Raw genomic sequence first — 24,656 nt, 5'->3', positions numbered from 1 at the left:
CTCGTTTTGTGTTTCCATGGCGACCACACGTCCCAACTGTATTGTGCCCTGCCGGTTCTATGACGTTCCTGTTTTAATGCTCTACAGTTCTGGTATTAGAGATATTTTAGAAGTTATCTATCGACACTACAATGATGTGTTTGACACATTTCACTACACAGTTAGCCAGTACTTTATGTACAGCAAATGGATATTGAATGTCTGCAATGTTAATTCGTTACATCAACTTATGAGTCACTTCGAAAAGTACTTTTGTTATAGGCATCTTGTACGTATACGCGAATAGAGCTACACAGTGTCTTTTAATAAAGAAAACGGACTGACAATGTCGGTAAGGCAGGCCCTTGTCCACACAGACGCACTCTCTCCAAACTATACAAGTAGCGTGTGGTGAGCAGGAAAAAAAGCATCGATAAGAAGGAGAGGAGAAGAAGTGTTTAAGCAGCAGTATCTTGACTTGCGTCTTGGACAAGTCGTAAACAGGCACGCCTCTCTGCCCGCCCGCCGGCGAGCTGAACACACATCTTTACAGCCCTTAAGAGTGGAGAGGCACTGGGGTAGAAATTCCCACCAAACAAGCACTTCTGCTGCAGGCACAATACTTCATGTTCTACACGTACCGGGAAAAACGAGGTAGTCACCGTCGGCTTTTACTCTATCTCCCTACTTTTGCTGATGGAGAGGTGGATTTTGAAGGAAAACCCGTGCGATTTTAGGAAAGATTAAAATTTCAACCACGACAGCACGGTGGCAGGTAGAAAGGGCACGTCGTCGTACGTGGGGGTAACTAAGAAAGGGATTTCCTAGTTTGGCTGCGTTGCCGGGTTAACGTGGCGCACATTAGTGTCTAGGTAAAGCTGATAATGCAGCTCGGGGATTTTTTCGCGCTAGTCGTAAATCACAACGCCTGCCTCATGGCGATGGAGTGGGGGAGGTTGTGCGCGAATTATCGGCGATTAGGGGGTACTTTGGGAAGAGCGAGAGGGGGTAAAGTTGTCGCTCACGCGGGCTTAAGCGTCCTTCCCTAGCGGGCCGTGCTTCAGCCGTAATGCAGTAAGGATTGTGGGGCTGAACGTCAGGATACAGGAGACGCCAGGAGAGATTAGGATGATTGCTGCTGCTCAGTGCACGTGATGGATACACGACAACTTTACTGCACCGACTAACTTTCAGGAGGCAAACCATTTTACCAGGAAATGTAGCACTACTCTGTTCGTAAGTCTAACACAGTTGTAGACACAGCTGGAAGGGTTGTCTGTGGTAGAACACGTTCTCTATAAGACACAAAGACTTGGGCGAATATTTTATGTCTTTGTTGAGCAACGCACGGTATGTGTGTGGTGACTTCTATGATTTCATGCAACTTCAGTCTACGAAGGACAAGATGCAGTTATCGATTAATCTCTATTTAAGAATTGAGTTGACTTCATTTACATACGTCAAACTCCTTTTTCCTATATAAGTATGGTTTTCAGGTAAGCCAAGGGCGCATTTGACAGGTCTCAGTGAACAAATTAAATAAGCCATGATATGTAGTCATGCCTCTAGGTACCATTTACCGTTAAGCCAACTCCGTGTTTTTGTCGACACGCATTTACAACAATTTGTACGGATCCCCTTTCACTCCATTTCGTTCGAGAATATTTAATGAAGCCCTGCTGGAAATCATATACCTGTGACGTATGGTCTACAACTAAGTGGATCTACTTGTCTTATCCAACAGAGATTAATATTCAAGATCTAGATGTGATCAAATTATTTCTTGTTTTTCTAGTGCGAATCTGTATTGTTGCACAGCGCCATGCCCGTTTCATTTTCCCTCAGCTAACAAACCGAACAATGCAACATGGCGGCTCAAGCCTGAAAAAGAAAATAAACGAAAACCATGGATGCATGCATGTCTGACAGTCAGAAATGTGTTACCTGTATCCGCCATAAAGGTAAATAATAGCATAGAGGGAGAGATTTTGCCAGAGATTATATTGACGTTGTTTTTTCATATTCAGCTTATAGGTTACAATTATCGTGTGGTGCATATCAGTTGTAGGACTCAAAACGTTTTGAACCAAATGTATTGTAACTGGCTTGAAATTTCTGTGTTGTAAAGAGTTAACAATTGTATTACTTTGTTGATTATAAGAAGAAAATAAAGTCAATTCAACCTGGACCCGAACAAGCCGGTAACAAGATACAGAAATTGGATATGGGATTGGTTTCAATTGGTTGTCGCAAGGCACTCTGTACACCACCGTGTTATTCTTAACCATTGAGTGCATATTTTCTCAGCTCTACAGAAGTGTGCACAGGGCGATAGAATATTGTTTGCAATTTGCCTGTGTCTTTACGACCCGTACTTGGCTCAACTCCTGTGCTCACAGTGAAAAACCCCATGTGGACACAACACACGGAACACTCACTCATAGGATACAAATATACGCAGGGCTTTGCACATTTACTTAGGGGTTGGGATATCTAAGAAACACAAGAGCCCAGTACGTGTGGCAGCAATTCAGCATCTCTCACTAAATGAACTTAGGACACACAACTCAAACCGCTAACGTAAAATATACGACGAACACACTGAACAGTATTGTTGTTGATTGGGTGTATTTTTGATTCCACTGAACTTTGTACAACATTACTTTTCAGTCACATCATGTCATGGATTTTCTTTCTGTTACGTGTTTTGGGGTAGAAAATTCCCATCTCGTCAGACATAAGTGTTAACGTTAATGTACAAAATAAAGACTACTGTATAGTCTACCATAGTTAACGTGCACATGTACATAATACAAAGACAAAGTTCTCATGAATGAAAAATAAATTAATTTGTTTGCTCGGAAATTACAACATCATATCAAGATTAGAGTCACATTTCTCACTCGACTACCGTCAATAATCATCACCATTGGACAACAGGAATGTTACGATTCTTTAGCTGCTTTAGGATCTAGCTAGTGTATAAGTGGTCATTCAGGACATTGGCACATCGTTTGCAGCTTAGGGAAATTCTGCGTGCTATCATTCTATCATACACAACTACAAAACAACGACACTACGCTTGTCTACCATTACTTGGCGCCATTTCTGGGGGCCTGTAAAGCACCCCGCGCCTCTTCAAAAAGCATTTGCCTCGGCCCATACATAGGGGAGATCACAAGTAGAACGGAACATGTTTACGCCGCGAAGAACATCGCGACGACACAAGAAAAGACAACTTACACTGTTAAGGAAAATAAGTGAATTCCGAGAACGGTACACAATGTTTGAGTGACCTCCGGTTAACCCGTCGAAGGCACTTCAATAAATAACAACAAATATTTACCGGCATTTGCATTTCAGTTGTGCGGAGAGTGGTGAGAAGGAATCCCAGTGTACATAGAAGCAGAGGGACGTAAATAAATCTGTCAGAAGCTCACTGTCTGTTTCTAGTCTAGTACAAGACGTAAGAAATGGTCGATTGTCCTCGCACGAAAGTAGACAGCTACGTGTATCTCACAGTTCTTAACAGTTCTGTAGAGGAGTGCTGTCTGAGCCTTAAAGTAGAGTCACTGTCAGTCTCTGTCACCGCAGGAGGGAATGTTGGCAGTATTATAGAGACGAAGGTTGGGAATGCTGGGGAACATACCCTTGGTAATAGTCCGTCCCCATGCTGTCCATGGACATGGTCGTTTTCGGCACACCTGTCGGGGACATGGAGTTGTAGCCTGAGTACCCCATGGCGGCGTACTCCTTCAAGTCGGGCTTGTGTTCCTGAGACATGAGGTTGGAGATGGAGAAGGGATGGGTGAAGCCGTGAGCTGCCCGCAGGTGTTCTGGGCTGAAGTAGCCGCCCATAGACATGGGAAGGGAGGACTGCTGTGGGATGGGGCGCGCAGGGAGACCCTGGTGTTGTTGGGCGTGCTGCTGCATGTCCTGGGGCTGGGTGGTCTGGACTTGCGGCTGCTGCTGATGTTGTTGTTGGTGTTGGTGTTGATGATGCTGGTGCTGCTGCTGCTCCTGTGGGTTGGGGGATGGCGTGTTGATGGGCTGGAGAGGCTGCAGGGTTGAGGCACCGTTCGACGTTGTCGTGGGTGTGCTGGCGGGCTCCGCCGTGGTAGTCGGCGAGACGGCGGAGTTCTCCGTCCCGGGGTTGGGGGTGTCGCGTGCCGCCTGCTGCTGGGCCATCTTCATGGCTAGTTTCTTCTCGCACTTGAAGCGCTTCTGTCTCCGAAGGTAGCAGCCGTTCTCGAACATGTTGCCAGCCTCAGGGTGCAGCGTCCAGTAGCTGCCCTTGCCCGGACGGTCTGGGGTGCGCGGCACCTTGACGAAACAGTCGTTGAAGGACAGACTGTGTCTGATGGAGTTCTGCCAACGCTGCTGGTTCTGTCGGTAGTAGGGGAACAAGTCCATGATGAATTGGTAGATTTCTGCCAACGTCACCATCTTGTTGGGAGAACTCTGGATGGACATGGTGATGAGAGAGATGTAGGAGTAGGGCGGCTTGGCGTGCGTGTAGCTTCGTCTGTACGCCTTCTCGCGCTCGGCTATGGCGTTTCTGTTCAATGCCATATTGTTCATAGTCTGCATGGTGCCCATGGCATTGACGGAGCCGGCCGGGTAGGACTGCAGGCCGCCCATGCCGCCAGCTGCCGGGTAACCCGTGCCCATGCCGTTCATGGTCCCTGAGTAGGCCGAGGCTGAGTAGGCCCCGGGGTTGACGGGTCCCGTGCCCGTGTACGACGCGTGGTTCATCCCTCCCATGCTCGACATGGTGTTCATCCCCATCGTGTTCATCGTGGTCCCTGTCGGGTATCCCTTCGGTGCAGACAGCATCTCGTACACCGGTGACTTTCACACACGTGAGCGGTGGCGCAGAAAAGTCGACTGTTATCGCGGCCAAACTTCAATAACTTACTAGACCAACACAGGCTGTCACGCTAGGAGCATCCACCAACAACAACGTAGGCGCAAAAACTGACCAACAACTGATTTGCAAAGAAAGGTTGACCCCTTGGTAAATATCCCCGCCTGTCAATCATTAACGAAACTCCGCCTCTTTAGCCAAATAAAAACCTTGGTGACTGGATACGCCCTGCGGTTTCGAGGTTTCCCATCTCTCGTTTCCTGGATTGTGATTGGTGGAGCCAAGATGACGTAGACGATCGTATGGCAATTACTCTGCAAATCGAGAACACCTGAGGGGAAGTTTCGCGGAACACTGGAAAACTTTTTTTCACAGTCCGTGCTAAAAATGCAGCGAAAATTAAAAAAAAGAAACCACAACGCCATGAATATTAGACAATAAGGTTCCACCCTTGGCTTTCGTAGTCTGTAGTTGATAACTACAAAAGTGTTTTTTTTTTCCACATGATTACCAAGGACACTTTTTGACAATATTTCTGATGTTACAATTTTATAAAGACATAGATTCTCAGGTTTCTACTTCGGGAAAACGATAGTTGATTCAGATTGGAGGGGACGCAGCGTTATCTTTCTTCAGGGAAAAGTTATTTTGTACATGTATATCCACACGCGTGTAGCTTACAGAACATAGTAGTATGGCATTTTATTCATAGAATTTCATAGCATCGACAGAGGTTTGCCAGGAAAACGGGGAAATATACTGAACACAAAGGTACCGAAGTCACACTTTATTTTTCCTAGCAATAAACAGAATAAAAGTCAATAGCATCAACATTTCCGGCATGGTGTTGGTGGAAACATTTCATGGATTTGTTCCATGATATTTTCTTAGAACCTGTATTCTAATGCCAACAGTTACCTGTATTACAAACAACTTTATCTTCTGCAGGTAGGAACAGGAAAGGAAAGTACGGCCGTCTCTGCGATAAGAAATTTATGACGCAAGGAACACTTCCGTTTGTAAGAAGTAGGAAATGTTCTTCATTCATTACTGTACGGTAGAAGAAAGATGTATGTATGGGAGGCGAGGGCAAGACAGTGGAAAGGAACTACGGTGTCGGGAAGACGTCATATGCATGCGACATCACACACAGAGTAGCTGTAGGTTGGGAGTTGAGATGTTGATAACTATGTTATGTAAGTGCGGTGGGCTTGTGGTTTCCACAGAATTACTAATTGTAACGGGAAATCACCCGTGAAAACGGCAATGAAAAAGGTGCGGTGAGTCGTGCTGTTTGTGGACGGCAGCGTAACGAATGAAATTAGAACTGCATTTCGTCACTTCTAATTACTCACACGAGGACATGGCAGACACTGCGCATTTCTATATCAGCCATGTCTGGCTCATTGCCATACTTATCTACTGGTGAGGTGCCCAAAGAGCTTACAGATAGCGAGCCGCAGGTTTAATCACGCCATATACCAGATCCCGTCACGCCATTCAAAACATGAAGCCGTCCCGCCCGTCTTAACTTTGCATATCGCAGCATCTATCTCCATCCGACTTAATGCGCCGACATGATATCTTTGCATAGATAAACTTAATAAATTTAATTAGTGATAGGTCCATTAACACGTCCCATTCAGTTCGTTTGGTTCCCTATCGGGTGCCAACGGTCGGGAGTTAGCCTAGATACAAAAACAAACAGCCGCCTAGAGGGCAGGACGTGCCCGGAGAACAACAGAACGCAAAAGATACAACCCAGCTGACTGCGGCATCAGATTTCCCAGCAAAGAAAAGATTGGGCCATTGACGGGCTTGTTGGTCTATCGAAACCAGCTCGCCTCCGAAAATGCACGATCCCTCTGTGTTCACAAGAAAAACAAGCTCTACTTTATATAACACGGGACAGATTAGTCGTTAGGCCTCGTCAACCGACGGTAAGGTCCTGTAAAAACACGTACAGAATTCTGACATCAGCTTGTCATGACTTTCACGAACCACATCCGAATAACTATTCTTTAACCTCCTTGTTATAACATAACATCTACCACAGGTCGCACACCTGGCGGAGAGGACCAGGCGCCGCCGGTCACTCCGAGACGCCTTCCGGCTCCAGAGAACGGCACTTGACGTTCTCCAAGGGTAAAGGTGTGGTAATCTGTCAGATATGAAGCAAGATTGAGTCTTCGGTGGGGAAGATGGACGGTTCTTCGTCTGAAGGTGGCGTTAAATGGGATAAGGTTCCACCTTTATTCTTCTTATCGTGACGGGAGAATTCTCCGCTTACAGAGGAGTTCCGGAAAAGTCCTCATGCCGCCCTCACGTCCACAGGACCTGCCGGGACACGGAGCCCTATCCCTGCTATCTCCGATGGCAAATTGGAAGGCGTATACCAGCATTCTTTGCACATAGTTTGCATTTGCGTTTGACTTATCAGTGTGCTCCATTTACTTCTGATATCATAACATAGACCTCTACATACGTAGGAGAGGAAAATGAAATAGCCAGGTGAAGAGAATGATTATGGTGTATCATAGGTATGGCACGTGGAACAGAAAGGTAAAAAGTTAACCAGTTTCCTATGACATGCCCGTCATTCAATCTGTGTGTACCTTTTTTACCCGATTTCTGCTGAAAACCGCCGTTAAGATGTTCAAAGCACATGTAAACATGTGCATGTTTAACAGAAGCATTTTTGACTTGATTGAATGTATGCCGTTCTTCGATCCTCTCAGAGGAGACGTGTACGACACAAAGCTATATCGTTCCTATGTATACTGTGACATTACCTTCCCCCAGCGATGTACCGTTAGAAATAGCAACATCGCACAATAAGATTGTCAACAGACTTGTTTTGTAGACACATCCCGCTGACAGGTGCGCGGAATGGCAAATATTTCCCCGTTTTGTTGTGAAGGCCAAACAGAAATAACTGGTTGTGGTCATGCACAGAGAAGGGCAGGATGAATAAAAGAGTCCCCATGAATCACGAGGTCCTTCAAAAATTCTGACAGCTTCGAATATCCCAGGCGCCGAGTTAAGGAGTTTAGGCCGCCCAGCTTCCCGAAGATGCGTGCAGTAGGAAGGGCCATTTGCCCGGTATCTTCCTAAAGCGTAAGTCACTGAAAGCTCGGACACAGGTAATTTACCTTTGGTGTTGAGAGACACACTAAGTACCACGAGAAAGTTGAGAGAACGCGTCGCGGTTCACGGAGCGGGCAAGGGTGCAATCTTTCGCGCCCATAAGACGCCCTGGATGGCCTGACGCCTTGTTCGGCAATGGATTCCCGAGTCATCGTGTTACAAAAACAAAATTCTTCTCTTTGTGTCGACTCTAAAATATAGACTAAGAAAAATGAAGTTTTAAGGGACCACGCCCCCTTAAAGACCTCGAAGACTTTTCTTTGGTCTCGTCAAGTCTTTGATGTGGTACGTGTAGATATGTGTTGTTTTAATAGGTACATGACCTCTGTCTGTTCAAAGCTGGTTCCGTACAGGTGCGCTCCCTCCGGGGCCCTGTGCAACCAGTGGCCCTGAAGAAGTGCAGTGCAAAGAAGAAAGAAAAGCAGAAGAATGAACCAGAACAAAATCTACTGTATGTTTAGATGTGTCCCTCCGGTACAGCCCAGCGGGTTTTGACGAATAGTATACCTCTTGCCTTTAAAGCTACACCTGCTCTACAGATTCAGTGGATCAAGGGGGTTAAAAACCTCCTTGAGTGGATTTATTATTATGTTGAATTGAATATGATTGATTAAATTATGTTCAATAGACGTCAGACATTAGTATCCTTCGCAGACTTCTGGAGCGGCGACGTTCTCTATGCTGGGTATCGGTACGAGAGTTTTGCCACCTTATCTAGTCAAACGTCACGATATTTCTGCCATCTACGTCACTTTAAGTTTCACTCTAAAACTAATTAACAATATCTCTCCAAATATGTCTGGTTCATTCATTGTTGTTTTCTGAGCAAATTGATGCGCACCATTCATAAACGTTTACTTACGTTTTTCCTAAACGGGTAGCATCTTGCAAACTAAAGTCATGGGTAGACCATTGTATGTTTATTAATGTGTTTTAAAACGGAGACTATCAGCTCTTGATGGCTTTAATCCCGTACCGTAAAACATCGAAATGAAGCAAGATCTGATCAGCATAGCAAAAACACTTATAGGGTAAAAAGTCGGCATACCACACACATATATTTGAGTCTGTTGACAAGATCCGGATATCCTTGTAGCTCGACCAGTGGCTTTTCAGTAACTTTCTCGTCTTATGAAACAAATTCTAAGCTTTTTTTACTCCGCTCATTTCATGGCAAAGAACAGGGCTATACATTTGAACATTTGGGAAAGTCTAAATTACTCCGTGTTAGAAGTTAGAATTAACAATTTGTATAATGCCATTATTGCCATCTACCCACATAACCGGGACTCTCTACAACATGCCCGATGATTTTGCGGCAGACTGGCAGGGGAAGTGAGTAAAGGCGTGTTATGGCAACCTAACGAGTTTACTGAGAGACCTGTTCTTACATCCAGCTGATCCGTCCATGGCGGGTTCAGTAAGACAGGGGCACGCGTAGCGCAGCTGAACGGAGCTGGAGACGTCACCTCCGCTGCCGGTGTGTCAAACACAATAAATGTATTGTCTGTGTACTCATGTACCCGTGCACGGCCATTGTCGTTAAAAATAGCAGAAACGGTAAGCTAGTCCGGCTTGTTCTCACGTTATTTTTACACAGAAGACCAGTAGCTCAGGTAAGATTAGACCTGGTCTTGACTTTGATGAATGTTAACCACTGCGGTCAGCACTGGTCAGAATGTCGGCACCATAATCATGTTTCATGGTGTTTGAAAGTAACGCAGTTTGCGCCACAATGGCTTCTTGCAGGTACGTTACGTTTGACGGCCATCGAGTAAATTTATGTTATATTGAAGGATATCATGCCTCTTAGATAACGATCTCATGCGTATATATGACGTCTCCGACGTTGCCATGCCGTCCCGCGCGACACTCCCCGGTAGATACGCCTCTCCTGACGCGTCACAGCCCCGCCCACACAGGCCCCGCCCGGCCGGTCACCTGCCTGCAGATGCTGTGAACTTTTCACCCCTTGTCCCACATCTCTGCTTGCTTTCACTCCGCTTGTCAACTCAGTAATGGACACCTTGTTCCACGCTGCACTTTTCGGACCAACAATGGCGGCTTATTTAGAAGCATTTGCACATGTATACCTGTGCGCTCCCGGCGGGTCAGGTTACTATAATCCGCTACCTGGACACATTTCTGAAAACAGGACCTTGGGTTTTCTTCTTCAACAAACAACATCATCAAAGCCAGCCCTCTATACGGTTCCTCCACAAAGCACGGATATGTGAACTTGTCATGACACAGGTGCGACAACTCTTCCCCTACCCCCTCCCTCCCTAACTCCCGCCCTCCCTCCTTCCTTCCCTCCATCCATCCATCCCCCATCGTGACCTGTCAGGTCACCGCGGTGTGGTTTTACCTTGCTGACATCATCAGCACCTGCGATCGTGCCATCATCCACCCATCTTGGATTACCTGGGGCCACGGCTTCCCAAATCCCGGGCTCATCCCCTTCCCTCCCGATCTCCCCCATCCTCTCCTGTGGGCGTGGCCAGGGAAATGTGAGAGACAGGTGATCTACCTGCTCCTACGCCAGGTGTGTTGGCGGGAAAGCAGTGCCTGTTCCTTGTTCCTCTTGATCCCTGCATATCAAAGGGACCACACACATGTCTTCACTATGATGCTTACGTGGAAAAGTTCTGAGACAAAAGTCGTATTCTTTCTGTCTTCCTTCTTTTATGACAAATATTCAGAACAAAATTAAAGAAAAGAACAGATCGCTAATACAGGCAGATTTGCGTTGGGTGGAATAAAAAATACAACCAACATGAACCTTTAAGAAGGATGAGAATTGTTTTTGTGTGACGTCGGCTTTTAGAAATTCTGAGGCTCAAGTCTTTCTAAAAAATTGAAGCTTCAGAATTTTTCAAAGCCGAGGATTTCAACGACTGTAGTAAGAACTGTCTGTTATGATTTAGTAAACCTCATTTCAATAAATGGATTAGTGTAATACATACTTCTCTTTGTTGGACAAAACAGCATAGCTGTTTAGGACATAACATACCTCAGCTGTTTATCGCAGTGCAGAGATATGATTAGGGCGGTGTTAAGGTTTAGTTTTGCGTATCCAGCAACACACAAGCAAACAAACGTTTCAATGAACCCGCTCCTGAGCAGTCAGCTACAAGAAATGTGCGATAAAAGAAACGTTTATAGAACTACATTACCCTGTACATGGGCAATCTGTAGTTCTTATTCAGAACAACTTCTACATTGGAGGACCACTGCAAATAACTGACTGTTCTTTATTTTAGTGCGCACGAATGTCTTTAAAGGAACAACAGGTGTATACACTTTATCTTGTGATTGTCAAACCCAAAGGAAGCCGCTATCTTGAATAAGAGAACGGCGAACGTTTTTCTTTCTTTTTGATGGGAAAATCCTTGGTTTAGGCACGCTTTGTGTACTCTGCCAGTATGACCTTAAATCCATTGACGATTATGGGGTGGAACTGTCTAACCTTAAGTACCTTTGTAAATTAAAGAATTAATTAAGTACCAGTTTATATCAGCAGGAAGACTTTTCTGTAAATGTTTCTTATTCACGTATTGAAATTATAGAGAGTTTTGGAAGTTTTCGATACTGATGTCAGCAAACCTATGTCCGAGGAAAGGTTACGGTAATCACGTACGGACTGAGAAAAGTTTCTGACGGAGAGAAAAACAAGTCGCTGGACGTCTTTGATGTTCTGTGCTCCTGTCAGACACGTCACACACAGGGCACCCCCCGTGACGCGCGACCTGTCACAGGACATTCGGAACAATTCAGCCTATCCATCGTCTGATGGGCTTTCATTCCGTCCATCCATCATCTTGGATTTGCCCCCTGTCAACCTCACACGTTCGGTAAAGGCGTGCAGGTACCTCACCTGATGTGGCTGTGAAGTACCTGGCTTCTCCACACCTGTTTGCCCAAGTCGACGCCCACGTATGTGTCACCCTTCACATGACGAATGAGGGAAAAGAGCATCTTCGCTTGGCTTTCAGCTGCAGTGAAGCGTGAGTTAGGTAACATGCGTACCGAGTTCTGCTGACCGGGTCGACAAGCTATAAGCAGCTTACAGACTTCATTAGTCATCCAGTTCTTACTTTATAGAAGTCTTATCCTACCTATGCAAGCTATTTCTGAGAAACGAATATACGGGTTCATATATTGCTTTGTTGACTTTAGGGTGCGTGTATGCCTCCATCTAAAAGTTAGAAAAATATGGAAATAACGGACGGACAGGCCTAAACGGGCTTTCTACAAGACTTCCAAGTAATTGGTTCAGCAATAGGAAAGGCAATGAAAACGAAAAGAAAGAAAGAAAAGTTGACTTGATCGGAATTCAAGACCTTTATTGCACTTTGCCAGTTGTGAGGGGTCAATGACCGCAAGGCTGGAGATGCCGATTTTCTCGTGACTATTGGAGTCCAAATCCTGGACAATGTTCCTGGTGGGTCTCTGCTGTCAGTCACAGGTGCAGCTAATATTACTCTCCAAGCAGAGGTTAGGCTCCGGCTGTTTTTAGGAGTTTTTATTGGGTTTTCTATTTTGTACTTTTCTATTTTGTTTTCTTGATGTCTCGCGGTCGCAAAATAGAAAGCCCGATAAAAACACTTAAAAACGTCAAAAAACAGCCTAACCTCTGCTTGGAGAGTAAGCTAACATCAGCTGTCCCACAACTACTGCTGTTTGATAAAGCATCCTATGAGTCGTCTTGAGCAACGGTTTCTCTTGGACAATTGTTAATCAACGCAGTTAGTGAAATTCCTAAATTGAAGACTGTCTTAAAATTTATCAGACATTTTGGTGATCTATAAGAAAAGTTGGCTACGTTGCAATGAGAAGGTTTGTTTCTTTATCTTTTGAATAGCAATACTAGTATGTCATTTTCTCCTCCCATCACACGTTGACGCGGTTGTCAGTTGACCGAGCTCTCAATAGAATCGCACGTAGGTAAATGCGCCATATTTACATTTGTTGCCTCTTTATTGAATGCCACGGATAGCATGTGTGACAATAGCAAGTAGTTCAATAAGTAATGACCGTTGTCCTGTATGATTTTGGCACTGGGGCTAACAGATTAGGTACCCAACCTTGTGGTGGATGACACGGGGGAGGCGGAGACCTGGCTTAGGGTCACAACAGGAGTCCGTAAAGATGTGTATTATATCTTGTCAAAACCTAACCTGTATTGTCAAAACCTAAACTGTTAGGTGTTGACATTGTAAGATACAAAATGCCCGACAAAAACGACTCAAAAACGTAAAAAGAAAAAGCAGCAGGAGCCTAAACTCTGCTTGGAAAGTAGGAGTTCGGCGCATTTCTATTGCTTCTGGTCAGTATAAAAGTCGCTAATTCTGTAAACGTGCGCTAGCTTCATTTCTATCAGATCCAGACATAGAAGCCCAATGACTCGCTAAAATTCTACAGTCCAACCACCGATTGCGACGCACAATAGGCGCATAACTGCCGAGTCAAGTATTCATCAAGAGTCTTTTGACCTAACTTTCCTCGTGACGATAGCAAGATCATCCTGACCTTTACATAAGTTAGGCTTAGGTCACATTTCAACAAAGGGGCCCGGCCGGGCAGCTTTCGGGAGCGAAAAGAATGATATAAAAGACATTAAAATACACAAAATGTTAAAATAAGATTCAAGGGCATAATTTGAATATTTTCATAGGTATACAATTCATTTTTCGTTTCTTAAAAGATCCCGGCCGGGCCCCGGTTTGGAAATGTGACTCCAGCCTTACAAGGTCAACTCGTTTTACCACAAAGATTTTTCCGAGATGTTCATCTGAGGATACTTTAAGTTTTCAATTACGTGACTTCTTTACATGTAAAGGTGGGTAATCTCCAAACCTACAAAGCGAGGGTCCTTATGACAAATCAATTCTGAACCCGACACAAAGAGGGGTGAAAGGTCTGTCATCTGAAAATGAAACATGTGTCGTGAACCATCAATTTTCCTCCGATGTGAGGAATTTGACAATAGACACGAGTTTCCCTCCATGTTTACCGACACAACACCGTTAGTAGACGAGCCGTTCACACGTTTGATAAGACAGAATCGCCCGTCGCCCAGAGAACGTGAAATATTCATTCATGGCGGGAAGTCGCTAACGAGATGCAGAAATGACATGTTCCAATCTAAGGCACTATTTATAGACAGGAGTAGATTATCACCCTCACGTTCTCCCACCTCCCGATACGGTCCCAGGGCGGTGACGCAAGCGGAGTATTGTCTAGTTGACCAATTTGATGCCAGATTTATGCGCAGGACAAACAGCGATGTTCCGGCCCGTTAGCTGCCGGTAGGGGACCGGGCCGAAACAAGGAACACCCACCAAGAGGTGAATAGGGTGATTGTAGGGGCGGGCAGGCCAGCCCACCGTTATAGCGCCTTCCCACAGAGAACATTGTGCAAAAATGATAAAATTAAATCTTTACACGTTTATGCTGTCCTTGGTCGGGAGGGGGGCCGTGTGTATCTCGGCAGATATACTAAGTTATGGTGTGCGTCAAACTAGCTACTTCTTCACTGGAATCAAATCTCTTTTTGAGGAATGTTGGAAATTCTTATAACACGTGATATCTTGATTAAGTTGTAGTGCACCCAAGAAGTGCTTTCCTGGGCTATGGAGCGTCTACGATCCGCTATATAAGGGATGAAGACCTGTTATATAAAAAAAAAGCTGCCATGAAAAATGTGGCTTTGTCGACAGACCACACAATTTGATCTTCCGATAGTAAAACCACCAGCACAATCAAACTGAAATTGATTCATAATAAAAACATGCCAGGAAAGCACAATGGTTGAAGAGACTGTTTAGAATGGCGCTGTGCTGCTGTAAAGTGACTTTTTGACCCCGTTAATCAGATGTGCACACACCCCACTGTAGACAATTGACCAACACCGAATTCATTCATTGTCCACCCGATTTTGATAATCAGAAACGAGAGAACCCATTTAGAAACTGAAAGAGACGACTGCTATCTGGCTGCAAAAAAAATTATACATCGTTTTTGAGTTCCGGATTCCAAGAACGTATTGCTCTCTATAGATCTACTGAAGTCATGGAAAAGTCGAACATCCTCACAAACTCGCGTGCGCCTTCTGAGGAGCGCGCCTGAAGTTTGTACAGCGGGCGCAGCTAGCAGCAGTCCCGATAAGTTTACGTCTTTAATGCTCTAACAATACCTGGTCCAAACGCCTTTTTGTCATCTTGATAAAGAAGAAACGCGGCGACACACAAACCATGCAAGAAATTACCATTCTCGGCTGCTTAAGCGCCAATCTCCTTACAAGCGGTGCCCTTTATGGGGCTTTGGTGTGTGTTCTGGGCCCCGAGACAATAAATGTTTACAGTGTTTGGCTGGCATATTGACCCAAAATTTGGGATGTCAACAGCCTCACAAACCATCCCATCGGTACCAGTTGCTCAGATGACAGACGGGTTACATCCAAGTATTTGAGTTTTGTTCTAAACCCAGTAAAACCCTCCTATTGGGTCTGACTTGTCGGGATCAAGTAAGAGGAGGCAGAGAGATTTCTGACCATGGGAAAGTTTTGCCGACTGAAGTCATCCCACGAAAAGCCGCCCCTTGAGCTTCCCTATACAGCTGCTTCAGTACTTAGACGCTCTCAATCAGAAAATACTTATGGATCGGAGCGGCTTTTTTCTGGCTTCTAAAACTGAGCCGCGTGCACGGGGGTGTAGTAAAGCAGGTTCAGTCTCACATGGGTGCGCGGTGGAGTGACGTTGAAGGACCACTCTACATCCAACTGCGCCTTTATATTTGCAATTTCAATAAACCCAATATTCTATAGTTTACGTTGCCAGGTATGTAAACACTTTCCCCGGCTCACTTTTTGACACAAGTAACTTGTGTAAAAGTTGATTTTTGAGTCTGCAATGCTGGCGACCTAGACTGTCTCGATGATGCGGAGGGTATAGATTTCGCAGTTTCTCATTTCTCATTTCTGGCAACAGTTTATCACACAGAACTGGATGGAAATGTTGTTCATAATGCAGGTGACTGGCACGTCTGATAAGCAGCACGACTGGCGCCTGATTTGACACATTTGTGAAGGTGTCGTGCATGTTTTATGGATGGATCGCTCTCGCGTCGAGTGTAGGGCTTCCCGTAATTAGTACACCTGTTATAGATGACCGACACTGGAATGAACTTCCATGTGCACAAAATCCAAGTACAGTGACAGTTTTATCATAAGTTGGCACGGTATTTGTCAGACTCATGGACAGTTTTCTGGCTCTCCCAGCTGACATTCCCAGGATGGCGGTGCCGTGTGTCAGGTTGCAGACGATCCGGTGCAGGAGACCAGGTCCGGATCAGCGCTGCGTCATAATGCCGCCCATTGTGTGGCACAGCGGATCTCCCGCTCACTTAACACACCGCCGCAACAGATGGAACAGGCTTTTTATGCAGCCTTCAGTACTTATGAAGATGAAGATACTGGGATCTCGTTCAAATCAGGCTCCCAAAAGTATCATATCACGATTTGTTGGACCTTATGTCACAATAGCATACTTAACCTTAGATTGTCAATCAACTACTAGTGACTACAGTACATAATCTGAAATATTGATGGATTGTGAGGTATCAGTATATTTCTGAGACTATGAGATAAGAAACTTTTTTCTTTATTTTCAAACTCTCTATAGAAATGTTGGGACGGAAAAGACATTTTTCGTGTTATCCTATATCCTATGCAATACGTGGCTGGAGCTCAACACAACAAGTCACTTCTCATGAAGCCAAGTTGCCGGGGAGTTCTTGGCCGGGCTGACATGTTTCACCTGAAGTACACACGACACCACTTCACCGTGAGGAGATGCTGACAGCGCCGCTGACTAACCCCCCTCCCCACTCCACCTGCCGCTAGTCCTGGCGCGACGCACCCTTGCGTGGTTTTTAATGTGCAGGTGTCCTTTCTAAGAACCGTGCGAACTGCGACTTGTCTCTATCCAGGATACGGCGGCAGGACGGAACTTTCAGAACTCAAAGCTAGCCGATTAAAACAAAACACAATCACCGAGTTGATTTGACTGACGTGTGTACATTTACTTAAATAACAAGTTCACTTGGAGCTGCTCAGACCACATACCGCCAAAATGAAATTTAAACCTCCCACTTGCACGTATGATATTCTCTACAAGCAGAGGTTAGGCGCCTGTTGTTTTGACGTTTTTTTCGGGCTTTCTATTTTGTACAATTTTGTAAATGCATCGCGGCCTAGAGACATCAACAAAACGGTACAAAATAGAAAGCCCGATAAAAACGCCGAAAAAACGTCAAAAACAGTCGGAGCCTAACCTCTGCTTGGAGAGTACGTATAATAAGCACACATGGGTTGTTTTAAAGCAAGTTACAGACGTGAGTTGAAATAAAACACGATGGGCAGATGGAATAATAGAGACTTTTTCATTATGATAGAGGGAATAATAACAACTAATGATTTCCTTTTTTTGTTACGAAAAAAATTACAACTAGCGTTTGCTACGCACCGTCGAAAGAACTTCCAAAGAAAAGAGGTACGTGTGTTTGGTTTCTAAAGGTGTACTGAGACACCTGTCCTGGGCCTACAGCTAATGTGAGACAAACAATGCTCTGACTTGATTTACTGACCGCTTCTGTGATCAGCAGCAGGTGATAGAAATCAAGTTCAAAGTGCCAATGATGTCATTGTCCATCTACAATTAAGAGAAAAGTGACAACGCCCCTGTTTTTTCTGGTAGAACACTACACAGTACTTTGCGCGCTGAACTGAGAAGTCGTTGTTCCCCCGATGGGTAATTTTCATCCACAGTAACCCACGTATCAAAATGAGTTCCGAATTACTTCCGACATATAAGAATGTACAATCCTATAGTATAGAATGTATTTAAGAGTTAGAAGTGTGGAAAGTCACTGAAATGATACAGCTATCGGACGTCGGAACTTATGACGAACTCCAAATTTATCCGGAAGTGTTCTTTTAATGTATGGTGACTACGATGTCAGTTGATGTGCACGTCAAACCTCACAGACTACCACATACCCCCTGAAGTTTTAACCATGGCACGTGTCATCAGATGGTGCCTGATACAGAGCTATAAAACACGCTGTGCCCTGCCTGCTATCACGTCCACACATCTCCAGAAGTAGCGGCGGCGCCCGTGTCGACTTTGGACGCTCCGTTTTATCAATAACCGCAATGTCGCGTTTTTGACCCGCTAGACGCCCATTGTTTAACGTCCTGCATATTAATTGGCGAAAGATTTTCTCCGTATCTAAATCCCTGATCACGTTCACACCATTGTAAGAGCGTTGCGCCCCTCTTTACATACAATCCCGAGAAGTCTGGAAGAAATTGCGACACGACTTAACAATTGAACGAGTAAAATGAGGCATAATCAAATTAGGAATAGGCAGCTTGTTTTTGCTTTGATGTTTTATATGAACACCTGCAAGGTTAGCTCTGACTGCCACCTGGATGTGGACATGACATCTACAAACAGCACTACGTGACTTTTATCCAGAGCCTCGGCAGTGGGAAAAATTGACACCCCGTCAGGAGAGGAACACACAAAATTGAGTTATCAGCGGGGGGAAATTGAGTTCTGCTTCATAAATTTCATTGGGCTTCCCCCGAGCACGAGCGGCAAAAACCGCAACATAAACGTCGCTTGTGATCCGCATGGCAAGTGTGTATTGCAGAGAATATATATAACTCTATGTCCAACTCTCAACACAACACTTTCTATGAGAACTCGAAGCAGGGCTCGCACATGCATACATTTCTCCCCGACCCAAGATTCTTATTTGAATATTAGATTTAGAGGCTCGTGTTGAAACGGAAAGACTGCTGGAAATAACAAATCCGCTGTTGAGCTGAAGTGAAAGAGCTGCTTGTTGAACATAACATCCTACCATACACACGTACAGAACCAGTCTTTACTCTGGGACACCTGGGGAATCCTTTGTAAACTGATTGACAGAGAGCAAACCAACTAATTAATTGGAGCAAACATAGCCCGCGGGAGGGGCGGAGGACCGTACAGATGTCCTGACAAGACGGTTGTGCGTCCAGAAAGTTGTGTGTCAACAGAATAAGACGGAAATCTGAACTTTTCGGCCTAAAAACCTATTGGTTTCGTGGGTGTCCTAACAAAAACAGTGGTTACGGTTTTGTTCCTTTGTAGGTCAGTATGGGGGGTTTGCCACACACATTGACCATTCTCATTTTAAATGCAGGACATGAGCTGGGAACTGTGCGCTGGGCACCCGAGTAAAACTTTTATGGTTTAAAGTGTGGCTAACTACCCTCATTCGATGCTGATTGACCTGAAAGAATAAATCCGCAGGACAATTCACGAGCAGCGTTGTTGTGAGTCAGGGTGGGGGGTATAATCCTGGAGACTTGCCTCGCTCCACATGGCAGGTGTACGGAGAAGAATAGTGGGAGTTTGGCGGCACTGCTGAGTCACACCTACGTGCTAGTCTATCCCGTAAATCGGCCCGACGTGAGACCAGCGTCAGCCTGATCACCCCGACTTATCGTCGCTAGTTTTGTGATGGGCCTTATTTTTAATCATAATAACAGGACCGAACTAACACGGACCGTCCACCAGAGCACGAGTGTTCTAGGAGACCCGCACCCGCCTAAAGAATTCTAAAGCCGTACGAGTCACCCACGTTTCGACAGCTCCACAATAGCTCTGACGTCAAACAGTACATTCAGGAAGACAAAATTTATCAACAAGGGCCCGCTGACTCACACGGCTCGCTTCGTTACCCTTAAAAAGAAGCGCCTTCTGCGGTTGAACTTTCCCGGAGCGGTATTAGGTTTAAAAGTTTTGAAACAGCACAAGGGGTATCGATATAACGATGTTTGCTTTGACCATGTTTTACCTGCATTGTTTGTAAGGGCACTAAAGGATGGACGGCCTCTAATGGTTCACCAACAAACTTTTAATAAAATGACTTATAGGGAGAAGAGGCGGGGCTTAGCGAGGTCGGACGTGTCAATATTCCGGGCCTGTCGCGCAGTCTCATTTGCACGGAGACAATCGCGGGGCGGGGCCAGCCAATCTGTTGGCGTTAGCCAATTTGCTCAGAAGTTGACCCCGCTCATTTCTTGTTTGCGCTCCGTGTAATCGGACGGTGTTCCCCTCGCGAGCGCTGCAGCGTGACGACCACAACAGAAAACACGGAAGACAAACTTCGTTTCCTCAGTACAGAGATGATGCTTTCACCGAAGTCGGCCTACGAAGCCCAGGGCGGCTCTCCCAGCAGCATGCAGGCCATGACTGCCATGACCACCGGGAACTCCTACAGCCCGAGCAGCTACACGTCTTCGGGCTACTCCGTGACGCAGAGCATGACCACTCTTGGCTCGTCTTACAGCACCGGCATGAACGGGGTAGGGATGGGCACCATACCGCCCTCCCACACCAGCATGACCACCATGGGGATGAACAGTGTCCCCGGGAGTCAGCTCACCACCATGTCCACGATGGGCGCCCAGCACCCCGGCCTAGCCAACAGCCTGGGGGTCGGGATGGCGCACCCCGGACAGAGTATGAGCCCCATGAGCATGCAGGGCAGCGTCAACGGCGTCAATATGAACCTGACGAGGGAAGACGTGCTGAACCGACAGAAGCAGTACCGCCGCAGCTACACACACGCCAAGCCGCCGTACTCCTACATCGCACTCATCACCATGGCTGTTCAAAGTTCTCCCAACAAGATGGTGACGCTTAGTGAGATTTACCAATTCATCATGGACTTGTTCCCGTTCTACCGACAGAACCAGCAGCGTTGGCAGAACTCCATCAGACACAGTCTGTCCTTCAACGACTGTTTCGTTAAAGTCCAGCGCACCCCCGACCGTCCGGGCAAGGGCAGCTACTGGACGCTGCACCCGAATGCTCACAGTATGTTCGAAAACGGCTGCTACCTGCGGAGACAGAAGCGCTTCAAGTGCGAGAGAAAAGCAGCGCTGAAGGCCGAGCAGAAGGCAGAGAACGAGGAGGTTCTGTCCGGCGCACCTGCCGGGCAGCAGCCGCCGCCACAGGCCAACACGCCGGTCCACAACAGCCCGACTCCAGAAAGTACCCACGTGAGCTCCTCGCCCATGACCGTCACCACCCAGACACCCTCGCCGACCCTGACACAGCTCACCCAGCCCAAGCCCCTGGCGCCCACCGCCGTGCCCGTGCAATCGCAGCATCCCCAGGACCAGCTCGGCTACCCCACGCGCCCCATCCCGCAGACCTCCCCCATGTCCGCCGCCATGTCCATGTACAGCACCGATCATATCAAGACGTCTGTCCACCCGTCCTTCCACCACCCGTTCTCCATCAACTCTATCATCTCCCAAGACCACAAACTGACCGAACTGAAGGGGTACGACCCCATGCAGTACTCGGGCTATGCCTCTATGTACAACACCAACCCCAGCGTCGTGCCCAAGCAAGAAATGGAAACTCCGGCATCCACAGAACCCGCCACGGGCTACTTCTCAGGGTACGTGCCACAGTATTCCACAACTGCCTCAACGCTCCAGTCCTAAAGACCGCCAACACCACCTCCTGTGGACACTCACAACGTCTAAGACAAGGTAATAATCTGAAGACTCGAAAATGATATGCCAGTGAAGCATATTATTGACTCTCCTCATGTACAGGAAGTACACATGCCAAACTTCTCGTGAACTGCACATTCTCCCATGTGTATCCTCCCTGTTGTAGTTGTGTTTGTTGATTCATGAAGAGACTGTAAACTATACAACACGTCTGTACACATTATCACATGTATAGAATAGTATGTTCAACTCAGTAAGAACTAGTCTTTAAACAACCAATCTGTATGGATGACAAATAATTTCTGTTGATCACTTGAACTGGCAATGTTGCCTGTGTATATTTACCGTTCAGCTTAGAAAGCAAATTCACTTGACTGTTGCGAGAAATAACGTTGAGTGCAACCCAGCATTTGTTGGGGAAACTACCCAAGCAATATTACCTGATCAGATGTGCGGTCAATTTTATTATATGTAAAGTTTTGATTGAAACGCTAGTTAAAACTTCCCGCTCGTCAGCTGATTGACCAGCCCATGATTTGAGATTACGAATTATAAGATTATATTTTGTGCCAATATATGTGAAAACCTTGATGACTATGTATAGATGAAATATGTGTTAGTTTCCTATCTTTATCTTAGCTGTAGTTCTTCCGTGTCTGTACAGTTCCTGTTCCTGCTAAAGGAAAGGCGAGAAAAACTGAATTAAAATTGATGAAATGCCTTAAATGGATTTGTGTGTGTCGTTGTATAGTAATCTGTGGGGTTGCGGTAGCCTGTGTCTTAATTTTAAACTTCCCTGTCGGTATTATGTACGGACAGGGGTACTCTTTAGGTTCACTTTCACAGACGAACGAGAGAACATGGCCCCACAAACTTCCGTCTCGTAATAACAACATGAACTTCCCCTCGGGGCAAATCCTCCCCCAGTTACACCTGTCTTCCTCAGGTGTTGAAAGTAGGCAGCCCCCAAACGTCCTCACGACTTCCCCTAGTTTCTAATCCTTTTCTGCTGAAAGCATTCCGACCGATTTCCTGTGGCCACTTAGTAGGGCGACTTTGTGTCTCCGAGACACAGGTTCCACACAGGAGCGCTCCGGCTGTTGCTAAGGTGTGCCCGGCACGGCACGCGCTCATGGGTAGGGCTGAAAGGCGGGAAGGGGGGCAGGAGAAACCACAGGGAAAGTGGTCATTCCGCAGGCACGGAGTTTCTCGCCATTGAGTAGTGACGCACAAGTGTGTGTATATGTGTGTCCACATGGCCGGGGATTCCCTCTTGCTTGTTGTAACCAAGCGGGGTTGTTCTTGACAATAGCAAATAGAACTCTATCCCCATCTGCAAATATCTCTGAATGTTAGACCTCATACACACTCAATTGTGTACCAAATACCGTAGTGTGTTCAAGAGAGTCATGAGGCATTCCCTGAACAAATCCAGGACTAGACAGGGTAGTCCCTGTCATACTCTAGTTCACACTGCGGTAAGGCTGGCAATGGCTTTTGCCGTTTTGGTAGAAGAAAAAAGTTTTTCTCGCCAAGCAGGCGTCCATTGTTTTAAGCCAGGCTCCCTTACCGGGCCGGTGTACGAATGAAAACAAAATGGATCGAATTTGCAAGTGTAAATTGGGAGAAAGGCTTGTTGTGTTAACCGTATTGTTGGAGGAAAGGTTTTGAATTTGGGGTTTCATGAAATTTTAGCGAGGGGAGTGACTGTGTGCACAGGGTGAATACACACCTAGGAGTTTTATAGGCATCGAATACACAACAAGCGGGCACACAAGTCAGATGCTCTGTTACCTACCTGTAACCCCCGTTTTAGCCGTCTTGATTTGAAGCCAAATCTTTTTTTTTTTGTTAAAAAAAAAGATTGGGAATCTTCGTGGGAAATATAGCACATCTGTAGGGGATTTTTCCACAGCTTAGCTAAAGCAGATTCACCCTAAATTCCTCGCTCGTTGAAAACAAAACATGGCGAACGCTGTATTTTCACAGTAAGTGCAGGAAAGCGTGAATAGCGGTAGCGCCTTTTCGTAGAATAATCGCTTTTATGTAGGGAATACGAGCCGTAGTTCTTGTTTCACTGTTATTTCGTTGATTTAAAGTGATCATTAGGTGTGACAAATCCAGTTAGCCGCCGTGCCGTCAGCTCAGGACCTGGCAGTGGCCGCTGGAGATGGACTGGTAATCCCGCACAGCGGGGAGAAAAGCAGGTCATCCCCGATTCAATGTAAAGCTTGTTGTTGTTGACATCGCCAGAAGATTTAGATGGGGCAGTGATGGCGGAACGTTTGAAGCGTCGACTCATTTCTCAAGACACAAGAGAGCGGGATCCAAAGGAAAGAAGCCGATAAAAAGACAAAAGCCTTGGTCATTAACACATTTTATTTGAATGAATTAGCCCATCGAACTGGTGAGGAAAATCTGCTCTCAAGTTAACTGAAGTCCCGTAAACAACGAAATTTCTCATGTAACTCCCAATATTATTGCGCTTTAAAATCTATTAGAAGGAGGAAAATTTACTGCAAACTTTGGAATGAACTAGGCAAAAGAGGGGTGCAAAAGTCATGGAATACTAGTCTGCCAGGAAAGGCATATATTCTGCCAGCAGGGCCGGTTCAGTTTTGCTTGCCTTGCGTCTATATTTAGATATCCCTGGTATTCTTCCTGTAGATCTCGATAGCACCAAGGCTACACATTCTACCGGACCGTTCCAGTTCTCGTGTCCATCATACTCTATTATCGGGACTCGTAAAATAATGCTCACGACCGCAGACTTGGAAGTGACCGTGAGCTGAAACCGTCATTGGACACAGAGAAGTAAGCATGCTGTCAACGAGTTCGCGGAGGAAAGCTGGACACTTTGTTGTGTAAAGAAAGTCAATAGATTTACGCGACAGACGACGTCATTTTAGGGTTTCCTTAAGAGATTTAAGTTAAAGCACGAAAAGATTACGTTCCTATATAACCAGGCTATACAGCTAAGCCGGGTGGCTCCACCATGAAGATATTTGTTTCCACAGTATGTATATATACACAAGATAAGAACGTCCAGCAAGCCTTTCTGTACCATGTGTAAAG

General features: G+C 45.9%; 2 protein-coding genes across 2 annotated transcripts; one reads left to right on the top strand and one right to left on the bottom strand.

The window, feature by feature from the left end:
* Window positions 1-2,588: 2,588 nt before the first annotated feature.
* On the bottom strand, window positions 2,589-4,999 carry LOC118420467 (hepatocyte nuclear factor 3-beta-like). Its single transcript, XM_035827293.1, has one exon. It carries the CDS (start codon window positions 4,813-4,815, stop codon window positions 3,592-3,594), a length of 1,224 nt encoding a protein of 407 aa, XP_035683186.1. The 5' UTR covers window positions 4,816-4,999; the 3' UTR covers window positions 2,589-3,591.
* Window positions 5,000-20,087: 15,088 nt separating this feature from the next.
* Window positions 20,088-22,307, top strand: LOC118421401 (forkhead box protein A2-like). The gene has a single exon (XM_035828671.1). The coding sequence runs from the start codon at window positions 20,238-20,240 to the stop codon at window positions 21,567-21,569; it is 1,332 nt and encodes a 443-aa protein (XP_035684564.1). The 5' UTR covers window positions 20,088-20,237; the 3' UTR covers window positions 21,570-22,307.
* The last annotated feature ends 2,349 nt before the right edge of the window (window positions 22,308-24,656 follow it).

This window comes from Branchiostoma floridae, chromosome 1 (genome assembly GCF_000003815.2).
Source record: "Branchiostoma floridae strain S238N-H82 chromosome 1, Bfl_VNyyK, whole genome shotgun sequence".
NCBI lineage: Eukaryota > Metazoa > Chordata > Leptocardii > Amphioxiformes > Branchiostomatidae > Branchiostoma > Branchiostoma floridae.
The sequence above is the reverse complement of the archived record's forward strand: the minus strand, read 5'-3'. Positions and strand labels throughout refer to the sequence as shown.